The sequence below is a fragment of the Odontomachus brunneus genome, unplaced genomic scaffold, assembly GCF_010583005.1.
Source record: "Odontomachus brunneus isolate Ranch 3 - 2012 unplaced genomic scaffold, Obru_v1 Obru_scaffold_160, whole genome shotgun sequence".
NCBI lineage: Eukaryota > Metazoa > Arthropoda > Insecta > Hymenoptera > Formicidae > Odontomachus > Odontomachus brunneus.
The window spans coordinates 678,534-703,836 of NW_022639610.1; the positions used below are offsets into that span (position 1 = coordinate 678,534).

The 25,303-nt window shown below is 39.9% G+C and overlaps 2 protein-coding genes across 7 annotated transcripts in view; one reads left to right on the plus strand and one right to left on the minus strand.

Moving 5' to 3' along the window:
- Positions 1 to 25,303, minus strand: part of LOC116850916 (neuropeptide CCHamide-1 receptor-like) — a 244,077-nt gene that overhangs the window by 167,501 nt on the left and 51,273 nt on the right. The gene's annotated exons all lie outside the window — the stretch shown is intronic.
- Positions 1 to 25,303, plus strand: part of LOC116850913 (hemicentin-1) — a 178,318-nt gene that overhangs the window by 63,224 nt on the left and 89,791 nt on the right. The window contains exon 1 of one of the 2 annotated variants that reach the window (XM_032829743.1): positions 22,195 to 22,755. The exons of the other annotated variant lie outside the window; for it this stretch is intronic. Coding sequence (XP_032685634.1) covers positions 22,650 to 22,755 — 106 coding nt within the window. The 5' untranslated portion in view covers positions 22,195 to 22,649. Of the gene's footprint in view, positions 1 to 22,194; positions 22,756 to 25,303 lie in introns of those variants that run through there. 2 annotated transcript variants of the gene reach the window in all.

The window sequence follows — 25,303 nt, forward strand, 5'->3', positions numbered from 1 at the left end:
GCCTTATAACTAGGGAATGGAAGGACATTCTTCTCGAAAGTGGGTCACAGAGTTTTGCGAGTGAATTATATCACACTAACACGATATATAATGAATGCATTCAGTCTTCTGAAGACCATTGTTAAAGAGTATTTAAAAAATTGACGAATTTCCAAGCTCTCGAAATGGAACGGCGCTTCACGTGCAGAAGCGTGATACGCGAGCGCGCGCGCACGAGACGCCTCGATTTTCAAGCCGGGGATGATCCCGTCTGCACGAGACGTCCGCACGGATGCATTCAATTTCGCAGCACACCGCTGCGCTCGTCGAGCAAAGGAACGGAGACGTATAAGGGCATCGGGCGCACGCAGATTAGCGGAACATATCGATCGCTCATTTATGCGGTTTCATGGCGGTCCGACATTCCCCGGAATGGGAGACTGTCTCTCCCTTTCTCTCTCACATCTCTCTCCCTCTCTGTCTTTCTCTGGGTCCGCGACCTCCACCTATTTTCGTATAGCAAGAAATTGGCATGCAGCCACGGCCGTAGCCGCCTCCCGGCCACCCGACAAAGCCACCATAGCTGACATCTGCCGCCGATTACGTCGATTACATCATCTGTCTCCCATGTTGCCGCGAAAATACTAGACGCGTGGTTTCGCGAGCATTTCGCGAATGGCCGCGAACGTCTCTTTTTCTCTCTCTCTCTCTCTCTCTCTCTCTCTCTCTGTCTCTTTCTCTCTCTATTTGTGCGATTGCAAAGCTGGGAAGCGAGGACAACGGCGCGCGCGGCCTCGCTAGATCGCAAACCACTTTTCGTAGGAACGGTTTCGGGCTCCGTCGGGATCGATACTCTTGCCCGCCTCTCCTGGTTCCAGTCGGGAAACGCTGGAAACTCGAGGAGATTTACTTGGGTTCAATGCCGAAGGGTTCGTTTTATGCGCTCGTTCAGAAGCGACCGTGGCTCATGGATAATTTCACCGTGACCGATGTAAGCTAATGCATGTGTTATATCGGATTCGGTACGCTACCTCCGAGAAAATACTCGTACGGAGTACAGTATATACAGTTGAGCGAGAACCTTTCTCAAGATAGTTGTTGAGTTGATATTACAATAAAATTCGATCGTTAATATCATTTAGGATGAAAAAAACATCCCACAGACGTTATCGAATTATCGGATCGTTCACCAATTGCGTTTGTGTGAATGATGTGTCGCTATCAGTGTACGTAAAAACTTGTAATTTACGGATAGAAATCTCTGAGTAGATCGAAACACTAAATATAGTGTGTATGTATGTGCGATGCCTTTTTTAATTTCTATAATTAATTCCATAATGTTAATTTCTATAATGTTGAAAGATAGTCGCACGGATTTTACATACAAGTTCATTTAGTCGTGTCACATGAGTATTGTTCAGAATATCATTATTCTCGTTATAATTATATATCTGCCTTTGTGCTGCTTTAAGATTAAATGTTCCTGTTGCCTCGAAACGTGTTAAGGTTGGAAGAATGTGCGGCATTATTCATGCTTTCACCCTGTGATAGAACCATATTTCTACAGTGAAATCGTAGCTTTCTATGCCGCGGCAAAACTAGAACGCTAGCGATTCCACTTCGTACTTCAGTAGAGAGAAGTAATTATGACATTTCATTAGAGAGTAGAGGATAATTCTATTTGACGAAAAGCCACGCACACGCAACTGTAAGAGATTTACTTTTATTTACTTTTATTTATCTACTTACTCACATTTATTATATAAAGTTTCAATAATCGCTAATTGCACCGAATGGCACGTAAGGGAGTCCTATTCAATTAGTGCTTCACTTTCATTAAAAGCGCTTGTTCCCATTCTAAGTTCGACTATTTATCTCGATATTACTCACATGTTGGTAAGCTTACCGTACAGTTTCGCGTAATCCTGACCATTATCCATATTGAATTATAGTTCATCTACCACCGTAATGATGCAATAACCGTTCTAATGATAGCAAATCACGCAAGATTCGGATCTGTATCTCTAACGATTAAACGGCGACATCATTCCGAGAGACGGAAAAAGGAAAAACAAAAAAGAAATTCTCTATCGCACTTTATTTACTCGAGTTATCGGATTTGATATGTAATTACGCGTCATTTAGCAGATAATAAGGAGAGTCCTTATTACTCCGATTCTGGTGTCCGGATTGAACAAAATGTTTTCGCCGACGAACGAAACATTTCGTTCGCCAGCGAAATTAATATTAAACGAGTTGACCATTACGCGGCATTTGCGGTAAATGGTGATGCATATTTTACATAAGCTTTCACCAAACACGCGTTACGTTAATTCGTCAATGTAATCAGCAACGCCTCACGTTCCAATGGTTTACCATAGTGTAGTGTATAAACTCGTTGCAACTAGCAGGTAACCGCGTGATGTTCCCATTATTTTATTAAAAGGGAAAGAGAGAGAAACACGACCCGTCGGAAGAATTCACGGATTAAGCTTAAGGAGGGAGCCGCGCATGGAAATCCGGAACGCCCCCTGTACATTTTCTGCCGGGTTTTAATTCGGCTTCCATTTACCTTTGCTTTCAGACAAGAGCTAACAGAATATATAAAGTCTCTTCAATAAGGACGTTTCCCGATTTTTCGTGAAAACCAATAAAAGGCGGCGATATGCGCGCGCGCGAGACTACGGCAGAGACTATTTTTCCTGGGCAAATTTCATTCGAAACAGTTTCCGTTATTCCTCCAATCCTCGGCGTTATTCGTGCCGATCATATAAGTTTGCACGGCGGATCTCTCGCACGCGATTCATACACGAAGGTATTTCAACGTGAATTTTCGAATTTCGATTTCCCGTAACGCCTCTTCGCACAGCAAGTCTATCGCATACTCGTCTGTGACGCATCTTTTGCCCGCATGTTTATTAACGATTCTTTCTCATCTTCGTGACAAAAGCGTTACTCCTCCTCCCCTCACCAGTGTCGTCGCGATTTTAAGATCGCTGCTACGAATAGCGAGATCGCGTGACGTTCATCGCGAGCGTAACTCGCGTGCAGCGTTATCTGCGTCGTCAATAATATAGAAACATTCATAAGTGTAATGCACGCGCAAGAATTGTTTGTTTTTCAATCTATCACGGGACAGTGCGCGATAACTGTCCGTACGGTAATTACAAGCCATTCGCTGTTGATGTTGATGCATAAGAATCGTTATTTATATGCACACAGGAGTTCACACACCTTAGCGTCATTCGAGCGAGTAAACAGTATCATAATTGCATATGATGTTCTAAAAATACCATATTTTTGCACCGAATATCATATCCTTCCATAAATTTAGTGTGCACATCTTTGTCAAATTCTGAGGAAGAGAGAAAGAGAGATAGGGCTCATTTTCGGTCCCACGCAATATTTCAGATTAAAGAATCGCGTAATTAGTAAAGTCAACTTGGACGTTAATGATAATTGGGTACATAGCGACCCATAAATTAATTTTCTACACGTAGCCACTTGGGAATGAAACAAGATACCACGACGAGTCTTTGTGTAATAGCTCATTTAAGCATATTCCATTTTCACCATCTTTGTCCATGTTTGCCATGAAACAATGGACGGATAATTAAACTCCGGAAGGAAAAGTTGAAATTTCAAGTATACTTTTTAGAAGTACGGCCAGAGCGCAAAGATAAGGAGACCGTGCTAACTTTACGCGATGCGTTTGGTGAACTATTAGTTGAGTGTTCTTTGCGCATTAAGCACAGACTTTCGTAATTCAACAAGTCGTGTTTTCTCCTTTGATTGCGGTCAATATATAACTGCGACTTTTCATTATCTTTGCCTCTCGCTGTCGACGATTGATCCCAGACAGAGACGGTCGATCCCGACACTGAACCTAGATACAGTTAACAAAAACTGTGTCGCATAATAATTGCATCAAGTGCTTAAAAGAATCTGCGATAAAGCATTATTTTCCTCCCGACATTTGTTTACAACATCTGCAATAATATGTATACGAATTGATTTATACAAATTGCCTACTATCCTATTGCGATGCATATATTTGATCTACTAGAACTTGCTTCAGTTTGTGTATCACACAACGGAAACAATCAATTTAATTAAAACAATCAATTTAATTAAAAAATATATGAAATATAATTTGTCATGGACGTACTCATTACATTAGTATCGTTTTAAATTTCTTTAAATTATTCGTTTTAAATTTCTTTAAATTATTCTTTGAATAAATATCTTTGAACAAATATATATATATATATTTGCAAATAAATGAAATTGCAAATAAATTTTATTTCAATAAAGTTCGGTAGAATTTAAGCGTAATTTTATTTTTAATAAAATTAATATATATATTTTTTATATTTTATTTTTAATAAAATTTATATATATATATATATATTAATTTTATCAAAAATAAAATATAAAAAATATTATATATATATTAATTTTATTAAAAATAAAATTACGCCTAAATTCTACCGAACTTTATTGAAATAAAATTTATTTGCAATTTTCATTATGGGATATGCACCAAATAATAATCAAGAATTTCAAATAATACAGCGTGAAACAAAAATGCTTAATAAAGCATTCATTGTAAATAAACTAAATATTTTTCGAATAACCAATAAATATTAATAATTCAAACTATAATATATATTGACAGAAGAATAATATTTACAATGTAAATGCAACAGGTATAATAATTGTAATTCATTATTTTGAAAACCAAAGAAGAATCGCGTTTAAATAAACTCAATCAAATCAAATCATATCAAATTAATTTTGTCAACACACATGTTACAATTATTAATGATTTTTTGGTAAATTCTACCAAATGTAATATATGCATGAATGTAACATACATGTATATTATTTTTTTTTCAATTTTTCAAAGCATATCCCACAAACTTAAGCATTCTCTTCGAAATTCCGATTAAGCTTTTCCTTCCTGTTTTTCCGCCGTCGCAGGTGCCCGAGCGTATAATCGCAGCCGTGATGGTAGCTGCGGGGTATAACTTCATCCGTTTCTCTCCTACCACTGGCAGGGTATGGATTTCCTTACCTGCTCAACTTCTCGATGCAATGAGACGGTCGAGCACGGAATTCTAACTTCGCGCACGTATATGCATATGAATACGAATGCACAGGACTGACCGACCGACCAGCAGATAGACAGACAGACAGACAGACAGAGAGATCGGCCGGACGCGTGATTTGGGCGCGGGCCAACCTGCGTGACGCTACATCGGCATTTCATGGACATGAAAATAGCATAGCCCTCGCTAATTTGTATCTACCGTCCATACGGCGTTTTCCTAATTCGGAAGCGAAATGATATATCCATTCCGTGACGCGTATGTCGCGTTTGGGCATCGACTGAGAGGAATGATTTATTCACGTTCGCGTCCGCGCAAAGTGACGCAAAATAGCTCCGAATGCATTCGAGATAACGCAAATTCCTATTGGACTTCTTTGCACGATAAGATCCAAAAGTAATCGCATTGTCGTGCAGGTTACATTGTAACCTACTTTGAAAAAGAAATATAGCATGTTATAAGATATTGTATACGCATGGTTAGTATTCGAGGTAAGTAATATCGGTGATATGAAAGCAATTTTGGCATTCTTTCAATTGATAAAGGAGACATGATCTTCACTGGTATTTCTATCCATTGCACAGGAGAGAAACACAAAGTAGTTATTTATCACACAAAACTACAGAGAAATCAGTTATTGCTTGAGCTGAAAGTGTGTCAGTGTATGAATAGAAATATATTAATGACGATGGGGAGAGAGAACGAATCTTTGTACAGCTGGGCGTACTATAATCTCTCTCGCATACCGCGAATTCTAGAATTTTGTCTGAAACATAAAGATCTAAGAGGACCTTCTGAAATGTCTCAAATAATTGCGACGATACTCTTGGCCGTTATACTTTTCACGAACCCGAATACATAAATTCTCTCCATTGGTAGTGTAATTAATGTGACCGCTGCGGTATTCCCTTTGCATTCCCTGTATTTCTATGAGATAGATAATAAAGCGGAGAAAAGAATATTCACTTTTGATATCAGTTACAAAGACAGAAGGAGAGAGATCTCATTTTGCGCTGTTTCGCTGTATGCACTAAGAATGAACCTCATGGTAATATTCACTGTGCTCGTAATACATCGCGCGCGACCTGAAGGGAAGCGTTTTTCCTCCGGTAGCCGACGTGACCACCGCTCGTATATCTCAGCTATATTTCATATAGCTTTGACGTCACATTATATGTTATGCTACGCATAATGGATATATAAAACAAGTCAATTAAATCTCAGCACGCCCAGCGTCTTGTACCTACGTTTTATGCTAATCAAGATTATTTATTCGATACGATATGTTAATGCCGCAAGAAAACACGAACGAGAAGAGAAAAAGAGAGTGCAATAAAATATTCGCACCGCGCACCTTGACGAAATATTGATAAGACAGACTTTCGTAACCCATAGGAAAGTTTACCAAAAGTCGAACGTCGTCGTTTAAATTATCGGAAAACACGAAGGTCTTCGAGAGACTCGGGACTCGTCAAAGAAAGTCGATTGAAAAGTATTCGCTGGAATTAATTTATTTCGAACCGGGCTCGGAAGTGCGTCGTAATTTAACTGAAAGTCACGACGTCGAGATATGATTTTTCCTCTTTTTCATACCCCAGAATTTGCCAGAAAGAGAAATACTCTCAGAGTTGTTGATAAAAAAAAAAGAGGAAAAACAGAAAAGTAGACTAACGAGAAACGCGCGAAAGGAAAAAATAATCAAACCTCACCCCGCGTTATTTGAGAATGGATCTTAGCTGAAAGAATCAACGAGCTTTCGTTAATTAAATTAGCCAATATAAAAATAAAATGAGAGTTATCGCGTTACGATGATAAAAGTACACAGACAGTATAGCGATTTTAATGTTGACCATGAGCTTGGAACGGCTGTGTTGTGAGAATCAGTAGGTTACCAGAGACAGACCGAGATGTACCAATTAGATTTGCAAGAAACTCATTAAAACGTTAACGATTTCATGGCCAGACGCGCGTGACGTAAGCAAATTGTCGCGCAAAGGACCACAGTGCTAACTTATTTAGCACTTAATCCAATGTAAAACGCGCTTTTCACCGTCCGTGTATGTCATCTCTCTGGATATTTGCGTGCAATAAAATTTGCACGCTACGAGAAAAAGATTTGCATCCAGCAACTGGCGATCGCGCGGATTTAACGTTCCAAAGCTTTCGCGAGAAAGTTTTGCTGTTCTCTTTGAAATGTTGCTTTTAATAAAATTCGCCTCTATCGATCGCGCTATCCGCGGCATATCCGGTGCCGTGCTGCGGCATAGCGTCGACATATTGCACTTTTCGTAACTTTATTCGATTTATCTGAAATATTAACGCACCGCCATCTCAGTTTTCTGACTCCAAATTTCTCGCGCAGCCGTGCGAATCGTATAATCGCGACTTGGCAGCGGCTTCTTCTTCGCCACCATGGTGTACCATCCATTTGGAATTGGAACGACCGGAGATGAAAAGAAATATCACGACGACAGAACGGTGTCTTAGACTACGGCTTTCCAGGGCATTAGATACGCATGAGTTAAACAAATACAAGAAACCGAACACACTCCGTCTGCAGCTCTTGAATGCATATATATGCATCTAGAACTATGGATCCGTATGGATAGAGATTTATTCTGGCTATCAACGTTTTATTCAACTCACGGCAGTTCTCTAATTGGTACATCTCGGTTTATTCTGGGTACACCGAGAACAAACCCTCAGTTATCAGAACAAAAGCGCGTTTGTTGCTTAACGATCGTTAAGGAAACAGATCGAACAGTTACCGTTGCAAATCATTTCTCGTCATTCGTTATTTTAACAAACATACATTGCTTGAAATACAAATCACACTTGTTCTCGTCTATTTGGGCTGAGTTAGTCATGTCATTACAGAAATGTTGCTTAGAGCAAATTGAAAGTAACAAATCATATGTCCCCATTATCATGTTTCATGGATCATTTACTGTCCTATAAGACATTTGCCACGGGTACTGATATTTTGTATTGAATTATCAACTTTTTCTCACGGCGTGACATGACCATTAGTCGAGATCAATAATACATCGTGCTGCTTTTTCTCTCCCTCTCTCGCATCCCTTCCGGTCTATGCGTTTGCGAAATGCGTTTGCGGCAGACGACGCGGCGTGAAGCAGAGGTTTCATGGTGACACGTGATGTTCGTGAGCATCATGCAAAAGTTTCATAATCACGTCGTGGGTAAGAGAAGATCGAGCGGCCATTCGAGTCACGCGCTACTACGCGTGCATAATTTTCTCTCTAATATCCTATCGAATTCCGGTCAGTTCCAGTGCTCTGTCGGCGAAACAACCGACAGAACTTGAGATTATTGTACTAGCACTATCGGGAATGGCTGGAATAGTATCCTCATCGTGTGATCGTCCAGAACCCGGCAATAATTCTGCGGGATTGGAAGTCGGCAGTTATCCAAGTCAGAAATTAGCCGTAAGAGACGAGCCGCGGAAGAGCGTAATTAACGAGAACCGCACGAGATTGACGGTTCCGCGATCGATTGTTCCGAGTTCCGCTGATACTAATGCGTATCGAGATTCGGGTAAATATGAAAATCCAACGATCGAGCGACTCCCATGAAGCGTTCCGCAACTTCGATGTCAAAGCTTGGCGCACGATCGTGAGCCAAATTGTCCATCACCGCTGTGAACTTCCAGCAAAGTATCTGCCTTGTCCAATCTGTATTCGAAACGTCCGCTCCGCTGTACGATTTTTACAAATACGATGATCGATCTGCAGCTGTTCCTTTAAGGTTACGCGCTATTTCCAGGCCTTGGCGTCACCGTATAATTTCCGGCGCGTATCCTTTTACTTTACGTCAGCGACTGGATCCGGACAGCCCCCTGTGTCTAAGATCAAAGAGTGTTCCAACGTTCTTATCTTACGAGAAACTCCACGCCGTATATTTTAAATTAATAAATCTTTTCAATCTTTTTTACGTGATTTATATACTTCAGCGACTTGCATTACGTATACAAATTATGCACACATTATACATATTTCTCGGCATGTGTTTAAGCAATTATGAGTTATTGCCAACACGAAAGGCAAATTGTTAATAGAATATCGACTTCGCATATTCCCGATTCAATATAATGAATTTTGGAAACGTACAGATGTAGGTCAATTTCAATAAATATCTGAATAAAATAACCTAATAATATACGTATTTCTATATGCATTACACAAAATCTTCTTTGGGCAATATTAAAAAAACACGTATCAATATAAGTGTCTCAGACATTCTTTCAAGTTTTACCAACTTATCCGTCACGTCATTTAATATACATAGGTAGAGTTTACATCTTTTTTGAGGATTTTGCAAATCTTATAGCCGCGTCTAGTTTCACAACGGAACCGCAACCCTTATAGAAATATCATACTAAGAATCATTGATAATTACTTATTTTCAGTATTAAAAATACTGGATAATAAGTAATTATCAATGATTCTTAGTATGATATTTCTATAAGGGTAGAGACACGAATTTGTGCAATTTGCAGTAACACGTACAAATCCCTCTTCGTTTCCGTTTAAAAGCAATATGTGACTTGAACGAGAACTTCCGCTGTCGTAGGAAGAGGTAATAGATGCGGCCAGATTAAACGCTCGGATTAACGCGTTATTAGATTCCGAGTCGGTATCAGTGCCCTTTTATATCGCCCATAAAGGGATAGGTATCTCCAACGAGCGGGAAGTGCCAAGCGTGAGAAACATAGTACGAGGATATTAAAACAAGGATACTGGCTCTCGGTCTGGGAGCCGAAATATCGTTCCGCTCTTTAATGGCGGTTCATCGGCGGTAAACGGCGGGGCAATATCTGCCGGTTGACTCCGAAATAAAGCGATGTCTCCACCGGCAAATGGCATTCGGCTTCTGCTCCCTGTGTTCCCACGAGTAAACTAGTCGCCGCATATCCGACCTCTCCTGTTCGCGTGCGGTGTAACGTGTGCGCACCGTTACGGCTTCACGCATCATATGCGTAGCCGATCTGCGGAAGAAATTTGATATATCGCAGCAGCTCTCTCTCGGGCTACCCAACCTGCGGCGATGTGGCTCTGGACTTTTCCCGTATCCTTTCTAACCGCTGCGCTGTCATTCCTCCGTGGCGAGATATAGCATTACGCCGGTCCGGTGACGTCGCTTCCGACACGAGACATGTAGCGTATCCCGCGGTTCGTGCCCTTAATTCGAACGACAGTTTCCCCTACGTTTTTGGAATCGGATTCGCCTCTGAGCAGGGAATATACCCGGCTACGAATATTTCCGTATAAACGATTGGAAATGGAGGGGTTTCACGTCGATCCCGAATTCGTTCGTGAAAAATAACGCATATGTAACATCCTATGCGCGAAGCGCGCTAAAATTCATCGGCAAATTTAACATGGATATAGATCCCTATGAGGTACGAGCACCTGGAAAAATTTGCTGATGGAACTAATAGCTGCAGAAATTGCTTCTGCGTTGTATGATCGCCGTGCTCCAGCATAATATTCAGCATACTGCCGAAAGATTTATCGTTGGGAGTGAATGATTGCGGGATGAGATTACATTCGATCGAACGTTTATGAAAAAATATCAACTGCAAATGGATCAACGAATCTGCAGATGGAAACAACAGTTCTGGCGTGGTCTATTTATGTACCAAAGCACAGGCCAACCGGCAAAACAATTCCGATGATAATAGAGGGGAAAATGCGTTTCCGGAGCAAACTTGAGTTTCGTACGTTTCACGGTCGAGTTAACGAACCGATTTAACGTAGGTTCACAATCCCAATTCCGATACTTTTACGTTAATCTCGGACAGCGTTGCGATCAAAATTAAATGGCTATTAACCTTTTAAACGCAGGGTGCATTTTCTGCAACGTGCTTTGCATTATACGGTGCGCAGTAAAATTTTACCACGCATTCCAGCTTTTCCATTAACCATTAACGTGAGCGAGCATTGAATGGTTTCTTTGTTATTATGAAATATTCCATCCAAATGCACATTAATAAATAAAATATATTTTCCCCCAACATGTTGCTCAATTTCATTCAAAAGAACCGCCTTTATTTTCGCGATTGGGGATTCTGATTTTCTGACTGGGGAAGTTATTTAGGGTTGAAAGCGAGAAATAAGAAATTTTGTTTCTTTTAACGCCGCTCCCTATATATACATATATATATATATATATATATATATATATATATATATATATATATATATATATATATATATATATATATATATATATATATATATATATATATATATATATATATATATATATATATATATATATATATATATATATATATATATATATATATATATAGATCTTGCCTATTTTCCTTTTTCCTCTTTTCTTTTATGTATTAAACATCAAATACATCCTCAATATGTTCCAATTTTATGCAATATAGAATGTTTAAAAGGAGAACAGATCAACTATTATATCATGGAGAAAAAGATTTCGCCATCGCGAGCTCTTTCTGGATTCGCGGCTTTTACTTGGCGCTATAGTCCATTTTAGTTCAGTACAAACTTCAGCGCGATATTTTATTATCGTATTACTTTTGCACGTAGAGCAAATGCGATAAAGCAATAATTCCACGAAATTACCGACTAATTAGTGAAGTTGGGAATTACTGACTAAAGTCAAGCTGAGAAGGACTTACTTAACGAGAGTTACCTCGCACTAATATTGCCCGAATCGATTATTTACAAATTTCGCCCAACTTATAATGGATTAACGGAATCAACTCGGCAAGAGATTCGAGAAATTAACATTTGTAAACACACAGCCGAGTTCTCAAGAACGTAACGCGATTTCTACCTGCATTGCACTAAAATTCTCACTTTATACACGTAATTACGGCAGCACACGTTCAAGCAGAATAGCCATGTTCCGTGGTGATTAATATGCTTGATTTCCATCAGCAAAGTTTTGTCCAACAAAAAAGTCACGAACGAGACAGAAAAGTTGTTTCGCTGTATCTAAAAAGAAAGCATATGGAAGTCTGGCTAACAAGCCCGCGAAGTCTGTAAACGAAGAATAAATTTACTCTCGGTAATATTCACATAATATAACTTATTATTCCACTAAAAAATACAAATAATGTTTGTTGCAAAATGAGCGTAAAACTGAATAAAAATTGCACAACATTTCCGATCATGTAGGTAAATATCAACTTTCACAAATCGCTAGTGGAATAAACTCCCGTAAAATACAGCACTTGTCATATTATTTTCCTATTGTATTGCACATTTGCGATATTTATCGAAAGAGATCTGTGCAGAAAAGTTTTTAAACCATTCAGAAATATAGATTTTTTCCGAAAGTGTCGGTGGTATCACAGCGAATCGAACAATAAAAACAGAATATCTATTGATCATGCTCTCTTCGTTGATAACCACATAGGAAAAAACATTGTAGGTAGTTTCAACGCGTTTTGTATTGACAACTGTGATTTATTATACATGGACTCGAAATCCGTCCGAGCCCGTTTTAATCTGAAATTTCAGCGAATAGCTCGTGACAGTTCTTCGCACGTCCAAACGTATTTTTACTCCGTTATTAAAGAACAGATTATATTATGCAACCTGGATGCCAGCTTAAACCAAGATCAAGTCAGAAAATGCACGGAAGACCATCGCTTTAAAAGAAACACAGCGAATTATGTTCGTGTTTTGATAGTAATGCGGACATCGCGAGACAGAAGATAGAAAGCTAGCTCTATAACCAAACATAAGAAGGATAAGAAATAGGACAGAAGATGTCAAGCTCTTTCTGTTCATCCCCTTGGCGCTCGGGTCTGAACACGATGCGACGTTACTGTGGACTGGTAACGCATAGCAAACAAATGCACGAAATTGTAGGTTGATTTCTTCTTTGTACAACTGACATAATCGAAGGAGCGAACAAACAGTAGCAAACCGATCAGAAAAAACTGGAGCTAATTAGAGGCGAACAACTTGGCATTGTACGAGAAAACAATTTGTCATTGTATTATCGTTATCGCATAAGTACCACGGAGAATATCCTGTCGTTTGTTCGGCAGCGAACGCAGTCTTACTGCGTGTGGTTTACATGAAACGCCGACGATTTGTTCACATGCAGAGGCAGTAACGCGACCTGTTCGTGATATTTGTCGAGAACACAGCGTACTACTACGTGTTAATTGATTAATATATTAAATTCCTCTAGTTATACGAGTAATGAGAAAATAACAGCCGTAGGGGATCGTCGTATCTCATCCGTTGTTACGTCTCTCACGCGCAACCCAGAAGAGCAAGTCGTCAAGTTGTTTATGTGTCACGACGTAGCGTTGTAAACACCGATCTAATATCAAGTAACAAGGCGGTACGTATCCTGAGGTGCAGTCTCCTTTAACTCTAATTTACATTAGAAATTCAATGCGACCGAAGCACGTTGCGAAGGAATCGTCATGTTGCATTAGCGATTGTACGATCAACTAAGTACTGTTGTCGGATAATCCCCTCGAAAATCCGATATCAAGCATCTCTAAAACTGTTGCCAATGGAACGTTCCACTTTGTGCCTTTAAATTCAGCAGGTTAGAATTAATAAAAAATTGATGATTTCTATTCCCAAAGTAACTCGTTGCTTCGCGGCGATGTGCCCCGCGGCACAAAATTTGGCACCTCTGAGCTTTCTCAGATATTCTACGGCGCACCGGCAATACCATCAGACGAAATCAACATTCGCGAGTTTGATCTTCTTCTGTTAATAGCATTTTTGATGAACGCTGGCGGCGCACATTAAGAGAGCACTTCTATGAATACGGAAAGCTCGATCGTGGACTGTAGCGCGTTACCTCTGCGGGTGCTCGAGCTCGATTGGAAATGGGCACGATGCGGAGATTCTCCTCGTCGGTTCAACCTTGGACAAATTTTCACTCCGCGTTCTCCGTTCTCCATTCTCTTTACCAATAAATTGTCACCATTCAGTAGTCTCTCTTGTTCTAATCTTCAGAAACAGTCGGCAGAGAATGGGAGGATAAAACGATTCCTTTCGCTTCATCGAAAATGCGTTCCACCGCAAAATCTTGAAATACATTTGGCGAAGCTACTGATTACGTAATACGGGATATTCTAGCTCGCAATTATTCCCCTGCGATAGTTAAATTTTGATGGAAATCCTTACTTTTACGTCTTCCATGATTCGCGTATATTCGCGCAATTTGCCGCGAAAATTAAGGACGAATATCAGTGGAAAGTTAATACTTCTAATTTTGCATTTGCGATCATTCTAATTTTGCAGTTGCGCATGAAATACGTGTAATGTATTAAATATGTCACACGAGGATTGAGAGTCAGAGCGGTTTCTCGGCGAAAGATAAGCATATCCGGGATTAAAAGAACGGATGGTAACCAGCACAGAATAGCTTCTACTCAGCGAGGAAGCTTTTTCCACGGTCTGAGCTCTCACTTTTCTACCGGCTGCTCTCTAATGCTCACTACACATACAGAGGTGGAAATGGAGAATAAGTCTGCTACGTGACTCTCCCTCACGATATGATTCACAAATACAATTCGTACCGACATTTAATGATAGCTTTAACACAACACTAAGCGACAATTTTTTATTTTTTCTTTTGCATCGAGCACTTGTGGTATATTTTTCGCATAATTCGAACATCCATAACAAGAAAAGCACAATAAAAAAGTTTGATTCGTAACAGTTTTTAAGAAAAAAGGACAGTTTTACATTATATATAATCTAGCACAAATATAAGGGGCCTAAATATTATCATCATCTCCTACTTTACATTCAAAGTATAATACATATGGTTTAGGGGTCAGAAAAATTAATTTGTACTTTTGTTTAAATTTACCATAAACATGACAGAAATAATCACCTCTATTAACACACTTATGAGCGACATATTGCCATCCTAAATTGCGTTGTAAAACAACGCTGCTAACAATACTTAAAGCATAGTTAAGAAAAACAACATATTTAAAATAAAACGCCATCTTCTTTTAAGTTTCCAGCTAAATTGAAGCAAATTCACACAGGGAACCTGTTTTCCTTCAATAAACTATACTAATAGGGAGATAAAACAATTCCCGCAGTAATGAGGTTCTAATAGGTTCTAAGTGATTCTAATAGAGTGGTTTTATTATCAAAATGTTGATTCCAACAAAGCAATATTAGCATATTTCTACAAAGATTTGCTAAATATAAAAATAATACTAATCTTGAAGGAAAATATATAAAAATTCATTGTCATGAGTCTCTCTAAGAGAGTTACCAATGGAATTTTGCTTGCTATATCGAAATTTAGCAGGTAAAAATTGGCGATTTTTGTCTCTGACGCAAAATGGCTGTTGATAAAGTAATTAATCCAATCGACAACATCCCAGATATAGCTACACGTCTCAAACGTTATCGAGAATAATTGGATTATTCACGATGCTGAATTTTCAATAACATCTTTAAATAATTAAAAATTCTGTAACGTAATATATATTTAATTTGATATACGTCAATTTTGTTCGCTCGATATTACGAGCGACTGATACAATTTGGAGGAAAATCATTTATTTTTCAATAACTACTTTCTTTCATTTCTTTAAACGAAAATGGTCGTATATAATTTTATAATAATGCATTATAAGCTGCAGTAGGTTTCAGGAACACGACTAAATGTCATTTCTTATTCATTGGATCTCTACTTGTGCGACCATTGTGTAATGACTCAGTAATGAGAGATAGCGAGAGAAAAAAAATTTTAAATGGAAAGAGCGAGAATGAGCTGCGTAAAACGTTCTGAAGAGTCTTGTTTTACATTTTCCTCTTCCGTGAAACGATCGATATTGCAGTTTTGAACTTTAAGTACTTCACGATTTATATCTGCGTGCTTGTGTGTGTATGTGTGTGTACGCACGTACATAGAAGCGATAGCATGCCAGCGAATATTGCCAGTTGCCAATCGTGCACCACCGCGAGCTCGTCCCGCTTCATAGACACATGCACGCATACAATATACCTGTGTATATAAAATATATAATAGCAGTATCGAGAGAGGTGTGATACGGCCATATAACCACACGGAAAAAAATGCTCGCGAAGTGATATATGTGCGTCCGAATAATAACTACCGCGCGGACCTAGAAAAAAGATCGCATACAATTTTTGGCTTAGGGACGCATGCCCTAGCGAGTCGTTGTGAAACGCGTGAAGCTTAATCAAATTTAATTGTCCGTTTCCTATGCAGACATTACGTTAACGTCGCAGTGAAATACGCACGGTACACCAGACTCCAATTAAATCTGCCGCTTCTCACGAGAGAAGTCGGCTTTAAACATATAACGCTGCTGTGAAACGGTTCCTTCGTCCCTTAAGTGTATTTTAATTAGCCACGAAGTGTGTCATTTAAATAATTAATATTAACGACGCGGGTCGTAGGAAAAAATAATTTGCATTGTCTGAGAAAAAAAAAGGGAAAGGAATGAAAAAATTCTCTCCTTCCCTCTTTCTCTTTCACCGCTTTCAGAAGAAAATGGAAAATTATTCCTTCGAGTGCCCGCCAACTCTCTCGTTTTAGTGTTAAAAGAACTGCAAACCTAATTATCAATTAGTCGACTCAAACGAGCGTTTCCGAACGAACAATGTTAACCTCATTATTCATTAGCGCAGAAAGATGCGTCGATGCGCGAAGAAATTAAGACATGACGATTTAATGTAAACGGTATTATTTCTCGAACGTCCCTTCTCCGCCCCTGCCGGCGTGAAAACGATGACAATCGCAGTAATTGCTTTGCATGTGACAACAGGATGTGTTTCGGCCTCGATTGCGATCAACCGATAAGGCGTACCACGACGCGCCGCGGAATATAACTTTTCTTTCAGCGCGTCATCCGCGTCATCGGAACCACGTTATCGATCACAAGCGTCGTTTCCACCATCGCGAGTCCACCATTCATCCCTTAACGGAGGGGAAGCCACGTTCGCACCGCTAACTTACACTACTCCGGCAGGGTTTGTGACACTCTGGCGGTCTTCGTATTTGCCCGACGCCACCGCGACTCTCGAGTAGCGCTTAACCGGCAACTTAGAGTGGAAAAGTTCCTCTGTCGTGGACGCTTCGAGCTACCGAGTCGAAGGGTTATTGCGGATTTCCACGCATCCTAACAGCTCGCGACATGACACGAGTACCGTTAAGCGAGACGTAGCGATTCCGAGATAAATTTCTCGTTGCCCGTGCTCGCAAAAGTTGCGAGAGCGCAGTGACTCGACGACTTGTCGAGTTACAGAAGAGCGGTTATTGACCAAACCTCGCGGCATCCCATAACGTGAAGAGACGTACTTGATGCAAACGCCGTTATTCAACGATGATCGATGAGTATGGACATTTTTCTCGGCTAGCCGACAGAGTTGTTCGGGGACGAAATAGTGAGCGAACGAGCGAGAGAGAGAGAGAAAGAGAGAGAGTCGAGTGTCTGCCGGTATCACGTCACCGAGCTAGCCCTCGTCGCTGTTTTTGCAATAAAATAAGTTTTGAGTGGATACGATCGGTTCGACGGTATTGGATATGGGGGAAATTAATGAGGAGCGATATTACGATAAAGCTAAATTTGATAGATTAAAGATAGAAAAAGGCACAATGCGAGCGAACGAGATGACGGAAAATATTTTAATGTGCATCGAAAACTAATATGCAAATAGACTTGACGGTTGCTCTCAATTATTCCCATTTCCTTCTTTCACATAGCTTTCATTAACACGTTCGCTATCATAATTTATTTGAAGGACTCTCCACGTACATCACCTCGTCTTTTGTTTTTATGTAATTGCGTAAAACGGATTCAGTTTGATAATGTGGCCAGAAAAAAAAGTTTGTTTTCACACGTAGTGTGAAAGTGACACTGGTCTCTGAAAAGAAGTCGCATTGTGTTACATATACAGAGTGTAAAAAAATTAGACCGACTTTGAACAAATTTAGACAAATTTGAAGGGAAATAGAGGACATAAAAACAAATATATTTTGTTAATAATATTTTTCTCTACGACGCTTCGTTTTAATACTACAGGGTACAAAATAGGAATTTTATGATTTTAATAAAAAACAAACATATAAGTAGAAAAATTAAATTTATTTCAATTACACATATATATTTTAATCTTCAAAAAACAATGAACAAAATAGCGGAACAAAAATGCGCAATTGATTAGCTCAATTTATAATAAATGTTCAAAAATTCCTCCATTTGCTTCAACACAAAGATGACATCATCGAAACATTGATTGTCTCACACGCTCGAAGACTGCAGGAATATTCTGAACCTGATATGCTGCAGCAGTAATTCGGGCTACCAGTTCTGCTTCTGTTTCAATAGATGTCTCATAAATGAGAGTTTTCAAATGCCCCGATAAAAACATTTATTATAAATTGAGCTAATCAATTGCATATTTTTGTTCCGTCCTTTTGTTCATTGTTTTTTGAAAATTAAAATATATATGTGTAAATAAATTTAATTTTTCCACTTATATGTTTGTTTTTTATTAAAATCATAAAATTCCTATTTTATACCCTGTAGTATTAAAACAAAGAGAAAAACATTATTAACAAAATATGTTTGTTTTTATGTCTTCTATTTTCCCTCAAAGTTTGTCGGTCTAATTTTTTTACACCCTGTATATGATGTTAGTGTGCGACGTGTGTGTTAAGGAAATTTATACAATTTATATTCTTTAATAGAAATATAAAAAATTAAGAAATATATACGATATCTATATTTTGGACGGAATAATCGGTAGAAAAACACCATTAGTCATGGAATCTTATTATTATACGATCAAAACACTATGACTTTTTACGGGATAAAAAGTCACAATGTGCAATTTCAAGCACATTGGTTCCGTTTGCGCTTGACCATTGGCGTTCCATGGAGCGCAATTCTGTGACGTACATTCACGTGGAAATTCGCGGCCAAAAGTTGGCCACGGTACGAACAAATGTTGAAATAATACCGAACTTTACAAGAATAGATTAAAACGGTGAGGTGTAAATGGCGTGGTGGAATTCGCCGCACAGTCGTCCGCAGTTCGCCACGGATGGTCAATGGCGAGTGTGTCGTGCAGGACAAATAGACGATCGTACGAAGAGCAGGATGTGCGTGAATTTCTCTCTAAATTGCGACCGCTCATAAACGAGCTCAACAATAACGGAAAGTGCAGCTGGTTAACTGAACAAGCCGTGAATTTAAAATCATCACTCTGCTGACAGTCTATCCGAATTTTCGGCGACGCTCAGCGCTAATTGTTGCAAGGCGCGTCTGGCGAATGTGCGAAAATAGAAATCGGTGCGTTTTGATAGAACAATCATCTTTTTTCAATTACTTTTGAATGAAGAACGGATCGCCAGTAATTTCACGCGATTTTTTTGCGGAATCATACTAAAACGAAACTTCTACGCAAAACGGCATCAAAGTTACCGACAAAAATTAAAAAAAAAATGTTCATCTCCCTCTTATATCTTTTATTAATATTCCAATTTCCATGTTCATTTTTACGAGCAATTAAAAATTAATCCATTGCAAAGAGAATTTTAATTTTGTTCCTGTAATTTTCAGTCATGCTATTTTACGCGGTTTAACATTGCATGATTTGAAAGATACTATTAATCGTAATGTTCATAATACTACGTTCTTGTAATAATACGTTATTACATTATATATAAACATATTATACATATTATGTATTAATATATTATTATTTTCATATTCTCGTAATATTGGAAAGAAAGCATCAATTTCCGTGATATCAACAATGAATCATGTTTCTGTCAGTCGTATTGTATAAAGATAGGTTGCATCGGATTTTCTGGGCGCTTTCCAATCGACCCCAATGGCACAAACGGGCTTCGGTGCATCGCGAGTTTCTTTGGAACAATGGATATCTGCGGCAGTACGCGGTCAGCATACACTGCGAAACGCACATTTCATTATTACTCCAGCGCGAAATCTCCGTTACAGCTCTGAATTCAAAAAATATTATGCAATTATGGGTAGCCTGTGCGAAATTATAGTTCTTGCTTTACTATTGTCTACAGTTTGCAATTTTAGTCGCTGATAAAATTTTTACGGTGCTAATGTGGCATACCGACGATAATGAAGTAACGAATTACGCGGGGTAGAGAGGTTTCTCTCTCTTTCGTCGACGAGACGAAGACTTCTCGATATATTAACAACACGTGATATACTCGTAATGTCGGCAGTAAAGTATCCGTTTTCATATTTCAAATATAATAAAGAAAGTACGGGAGAAATATCATTTTATATATTTGCGTTACGAGTTTTCTGAAGATTTATTGAATTCTGCGTACAATGCTCGGGAGGCGCAGCTGAAAGAAATATACTTTTTCAAGAGAGCTCGGATGGCACTAATGAAAATATCATTCGCATCGGAGTTAATAATGCACGCTGCTAGTACAAAGGGATCACCGGTACTGTTAATGGTGGATTTTTAAAAGAGAGAAAAAGTTCACGACGCTCTTGTACAATAATATCAAGTACCCGGAGCGAGCCAACCGATCGATTCCATTTAAATGAGAAGTGATCGAGAGGTCAGGCCATCGGCGCGCGTATATAGCGAGTAATTCAGCACGACGCTCTGTAAGCATTGTGGATACTGCATCCTCTGTGAAACAAACAGACCAGAGCAAACTCGAGGAGACCGTAATTATTTCAATATCGATCCCTCACCGCCCCGTCGCAAAGACGTAGAAAAATGCGCGTTTCACAGTCGATTGATTAATCTCCGCCGTTTTCTTGAAAAAATCCAATTACGTCCATTTAAACCTTCGTCAAAGAATTTATGATCGGAAGAAGAAAGGACGCGATTCGCGTTCTTTCCTCTCTTTCTGTATACCTAAAATAGTAATTTACCTATTCTCTCTTATATTTCGTTATTCTGTTATTACTACATTATCATTCATACTCTCGTAATATTGTACACAGAGAATATAGAAATGTCTCAAACATTGTTCAGAATTTTGGCAGATAAAAATGCGCAAATGTTCTTCACAGCAAACACGTGAGCGTCCATGTTCTTGTACAATTTATAACGTGCTGACTTTTAAATGCTAATTTTGAAGCATATAATGCGTCAAGAGAATGTTCATTTTAAATCCAGAAGATAGGTCGGGCGGCTAACTTTGCTCAAGCGGAAAGCACTGGAACAGCCCCTATTCAAAATTTATTTGTCGGACTAGGAAATTTAAAGGCTAGGCTTTAGTCTCGATAGGGCAATATTTGAGGAACGACTGCACCAACGTCGAGGTAAAAAAAAAAAACAGAAAGAGAGAGAGAACCGAGTACCCGCTCAAGCAGTGATTATTCCATTCTCGTTTGCAGATATGAAGGCTCGACTTTTGTTCGCGCATTTTTTCGCATTAATGCTTGCTTTGAGCGACCACGCGACTGTGATGAAATAGCTCGTCGAAAAACGCTATCCCATGAGTTTCGCATCGACGCCAATAACTGATCGAGTCGCTATAGCGTCATGGTTGCGCGTAGAATATTTGCTTTTAAACGGGTGCAACAATATTTATCCTATCATTTTTATTAGACGGTGACGGTGACGCACATATCGTAAATTTAGCTTTGCGCCCTCCGACGCGACTGTCCAACTGCAATTTTCGATTCGTTCAAACGCGATTTAAATATGATCGATGAACGCGTCCCGACCTCTCGTAGTTTGGTCGCAAGGATTCTATCTGCTGCGTCTGATGCTGCATTACTTGACAAAAGCATGTGCATTAATATATCCATATATATAGTTTTGTATAATATATATATATATATATATATATATATATATATATATATATATATCGATCGTATTCGCACGTCACTAACAAGCGCTGTCGCGCGTTCGCGCGCGACGATACACGAGTATTGGGGCAATCGTCCGTGATTCGAACGCGGAGGCGGATTAATCGCGGAAGAGTTAAATGATTTCACCGGCAGCGCGAGGCGAAACACTCGTTGCGCAAAATGAAGAATCCAGCGGCGGAGATAAGGCACAGTCCGTTCCCGTTTCATCGAGATTGCCAACGTAAGATGGTGTCGATGTCGCTCTCACGACAAATGTGCAGCAAACATTGCACCGCCGCCAGACGCGGTGCGCACTTACTCATTGTCAGTCTCGTCGGTCTTTCTCTATCTCTCTCTCTCTCTTTCTCTCTCTCTCTCTCTCTCTCTCTTTCTCCTCCCCCCTCTCTCTTCGCGCGTATATACGTACGTATATGTGCTATGCGGGTATAACGATCTCCCACAGGGGCCGTACGCGGTCGTGCCAAAAGTGCATTGACCCGGCGTGCAATACCATTTCGCGCGCTAATATTTTGCCACGACGCCGAATATCGCTCTATAAAGCGCCGCGGATACGCCGCAGAAGTTCATTCGCGGCTGGTATCGAAAGCGCTGACATGTCGGCGGAATAAAATGGCGTATAACGTGCATAACGTGTAACCTGTAACGGCGGTGTTTAGCGGAGCTCTTTCGCGTAACGCCGACGTGGCATCGCTGGTATGTGTAATCCGCGACCAGTGGAATCCGAAAGCTTTCGGCGCGAGGATCGAGTGCACTGTCTGCAAAGCCGAAGCACTTGGCGTCGGGTGTACACCGACATCCCAGGTAGGCGGCTATCGTTAACTCGGTTTAACGAAATTTTATTTTGTTTACGTTACACGGACGGTCCGCCGTGATCCAGAAAAAACGTTGTAAATCGCTAACTGAGGATTAGCTGATTCAGGTTTTGTCGCGCGGATACGACTCGCTGGCGCGACCGGTGTGTACGTACATTTACGTGAATGACTGAGTGAGTGAGTGAGTGAGTATGTGTGTGATGTGTGTGCACTTGGCGCATGATAATTTCCGGAATTCCCTGCTTGCAATACGCGTCGCGGATATGACACAAATATCCTGTCGCTTGTACGCAATATCTGCGTCGAATTCATTGTTATATAAATTACGTTTCATTCGGTTTCGAAAAGGTATCAAAAGCTGACGGCGCGACGTCAATTTTCCGCGATTAAATATGAAATTGTGGAGCAACGCGAATCTATTTGTCCTGCCGAAAAAGGATGCAACGATCGCAACGCGCTCGTCGCTTCACGTCAGGACACGGACTTATAATTAATATCGCCCGGCCAAGCGAATCTTTCTCCATCGGAACTTCGTCAATTGATATTCGCGCGCAAGCGCTGCTTTGCATTATACGCGATTTAACTTCACTAAAGATGGAAATGTGTTTGATATAATTATTCCATCGCACATATAATCGCACTGTGTACGTTCACATAGGTATACACACGCCGGATATAATGGTTATAGCGATCGATAATCATCACAGGACGTATTAATTACCGGAACGCTGTCAAATTATGTGTATCCACTCGTTCACGGCGGAATGAAACGTCTTACGTCATTGAAAAATGAACAAGAGTAACATTGCATTGTCTCACACACATATATATATACACACACAACGTATACACATAAAGTAATTCAAAGTTACCCTTTACTCCGACCTCACGAGTTGGAAGCTAGACTGTGTTTCCCCGTGATAATTACTTCCCCTAAGGGATTAATAGAATTGTATATACGGACTGCGTAATTGCTTTGTCTCATACCACTAAACGGAAAGACAATACGCGAAAGACTGCAATTGTGCGGGATATCGCGGGCATATTAAAAGCGCATTAAACCTTTAAATGTAAATGACTCAGAATCGGTGTCACGCCGTCCTGGAAGAAGCATCTTTGAGAGCGTTTTGCAAGAGAGGCTATGATTTCAAAGACTTTATAGTCTTTGACTTGGCTGCTTTCTGCACGGTGTTTCTCGACAGATAATTTGGAGATAATTAGATACGTGTCGTCGTAGCTTATCATTTAATTCAACGGGGGTAATCTACGGATTACGATGTAACGAGATAACATCGGGCTTCAGCGACTTATGAGAGAAACATCCGTGTTAAACAGGATATAATTAATTTCTTTTCGGTTGCTTTTCTACAAAGAGAAACTCGAGAAGGGAAATACGGTCGGAACGCGAAAATGTCGGTGAACGAGTCCCATCGTTGAATGAGATTTCGTGGAACATCGAACTTCATGAGATATCCATGGTAAAAGAAATGAAACTCGGCATAAAGGACTTAGGCGAGACTTCGGAGGGCTCCAAACTGTGCAAACAGGAAATTTGACCGCTTTTACTGTGTGAACAAATACCGGGAGTTTGGGAACGCGTTCTCCGATCTTTTGCTGTGCGATCCGCGCGAGGGAGTCCTGTTAGCATTACTTCTCGCCAACTTCTGGCGAAAACGAATAGTTCCGCGTACTCAATGCAGTGTGGTACAACATTTAATCGGATTATACTCGCGAGAACGTATGCCGTCAGATATAGGTCGGGATTAATTTGGATTCCAGGTAAGTCCGCGCGACGTGATAAAACGGAGATTCAGCAAACGATGATCTTCTCAGCTACATCGATTAATTGGCATTCTGTCATAGCGAATCCAATCGTACTTCGCGTATACGACTGAAAGTGCAATTAATCCAATCGATCGAATCGCGCCGCCTCGCCGAAGCTCGCTAGCCGATACTCTTAGCCGAAGGATAACTTCGCATCAGTTATGTGTCGTGTGTTTTTATTTCTCAATTATAAACGAGAACGTTCTACAAATACGCAACCGGTTTTTATGCGAGGTTAATGCCGCGATGTAACGCATACACTCGGGCTGTTCTTCACAAAAGGAAAAGGACAAACGGAAATAACATACTCGACGCGACCGAGCTGCGTGAGCGACGAAACGGAATCCAGAGCAGCTCCGGGCGAATCACTTTTAAACGCGATACATTCGAAAAGAGAAAAACGAACGAAATCGGTGACGGCACGCCGCTTAAAATAAGCCGCTCGCGAAAGCCCCGCTCTATTCGACCATCGACCAAAAATACTTAACACACACAGTGGCGCAGAGATTGACACTGTACGGTGTTGACCCATCGAACAAAAGTGGCGATTTCTCTGGTTTATTAAGTCGGTGTTGCTATGTTTTTTGGCACTGAAATATGTAATATAACTATATTGGGACTAGATGCAACCGTGTACTACAGACTTATATATATATATATATATATATATATATATATATATATATATATATATATATATATATATATATACA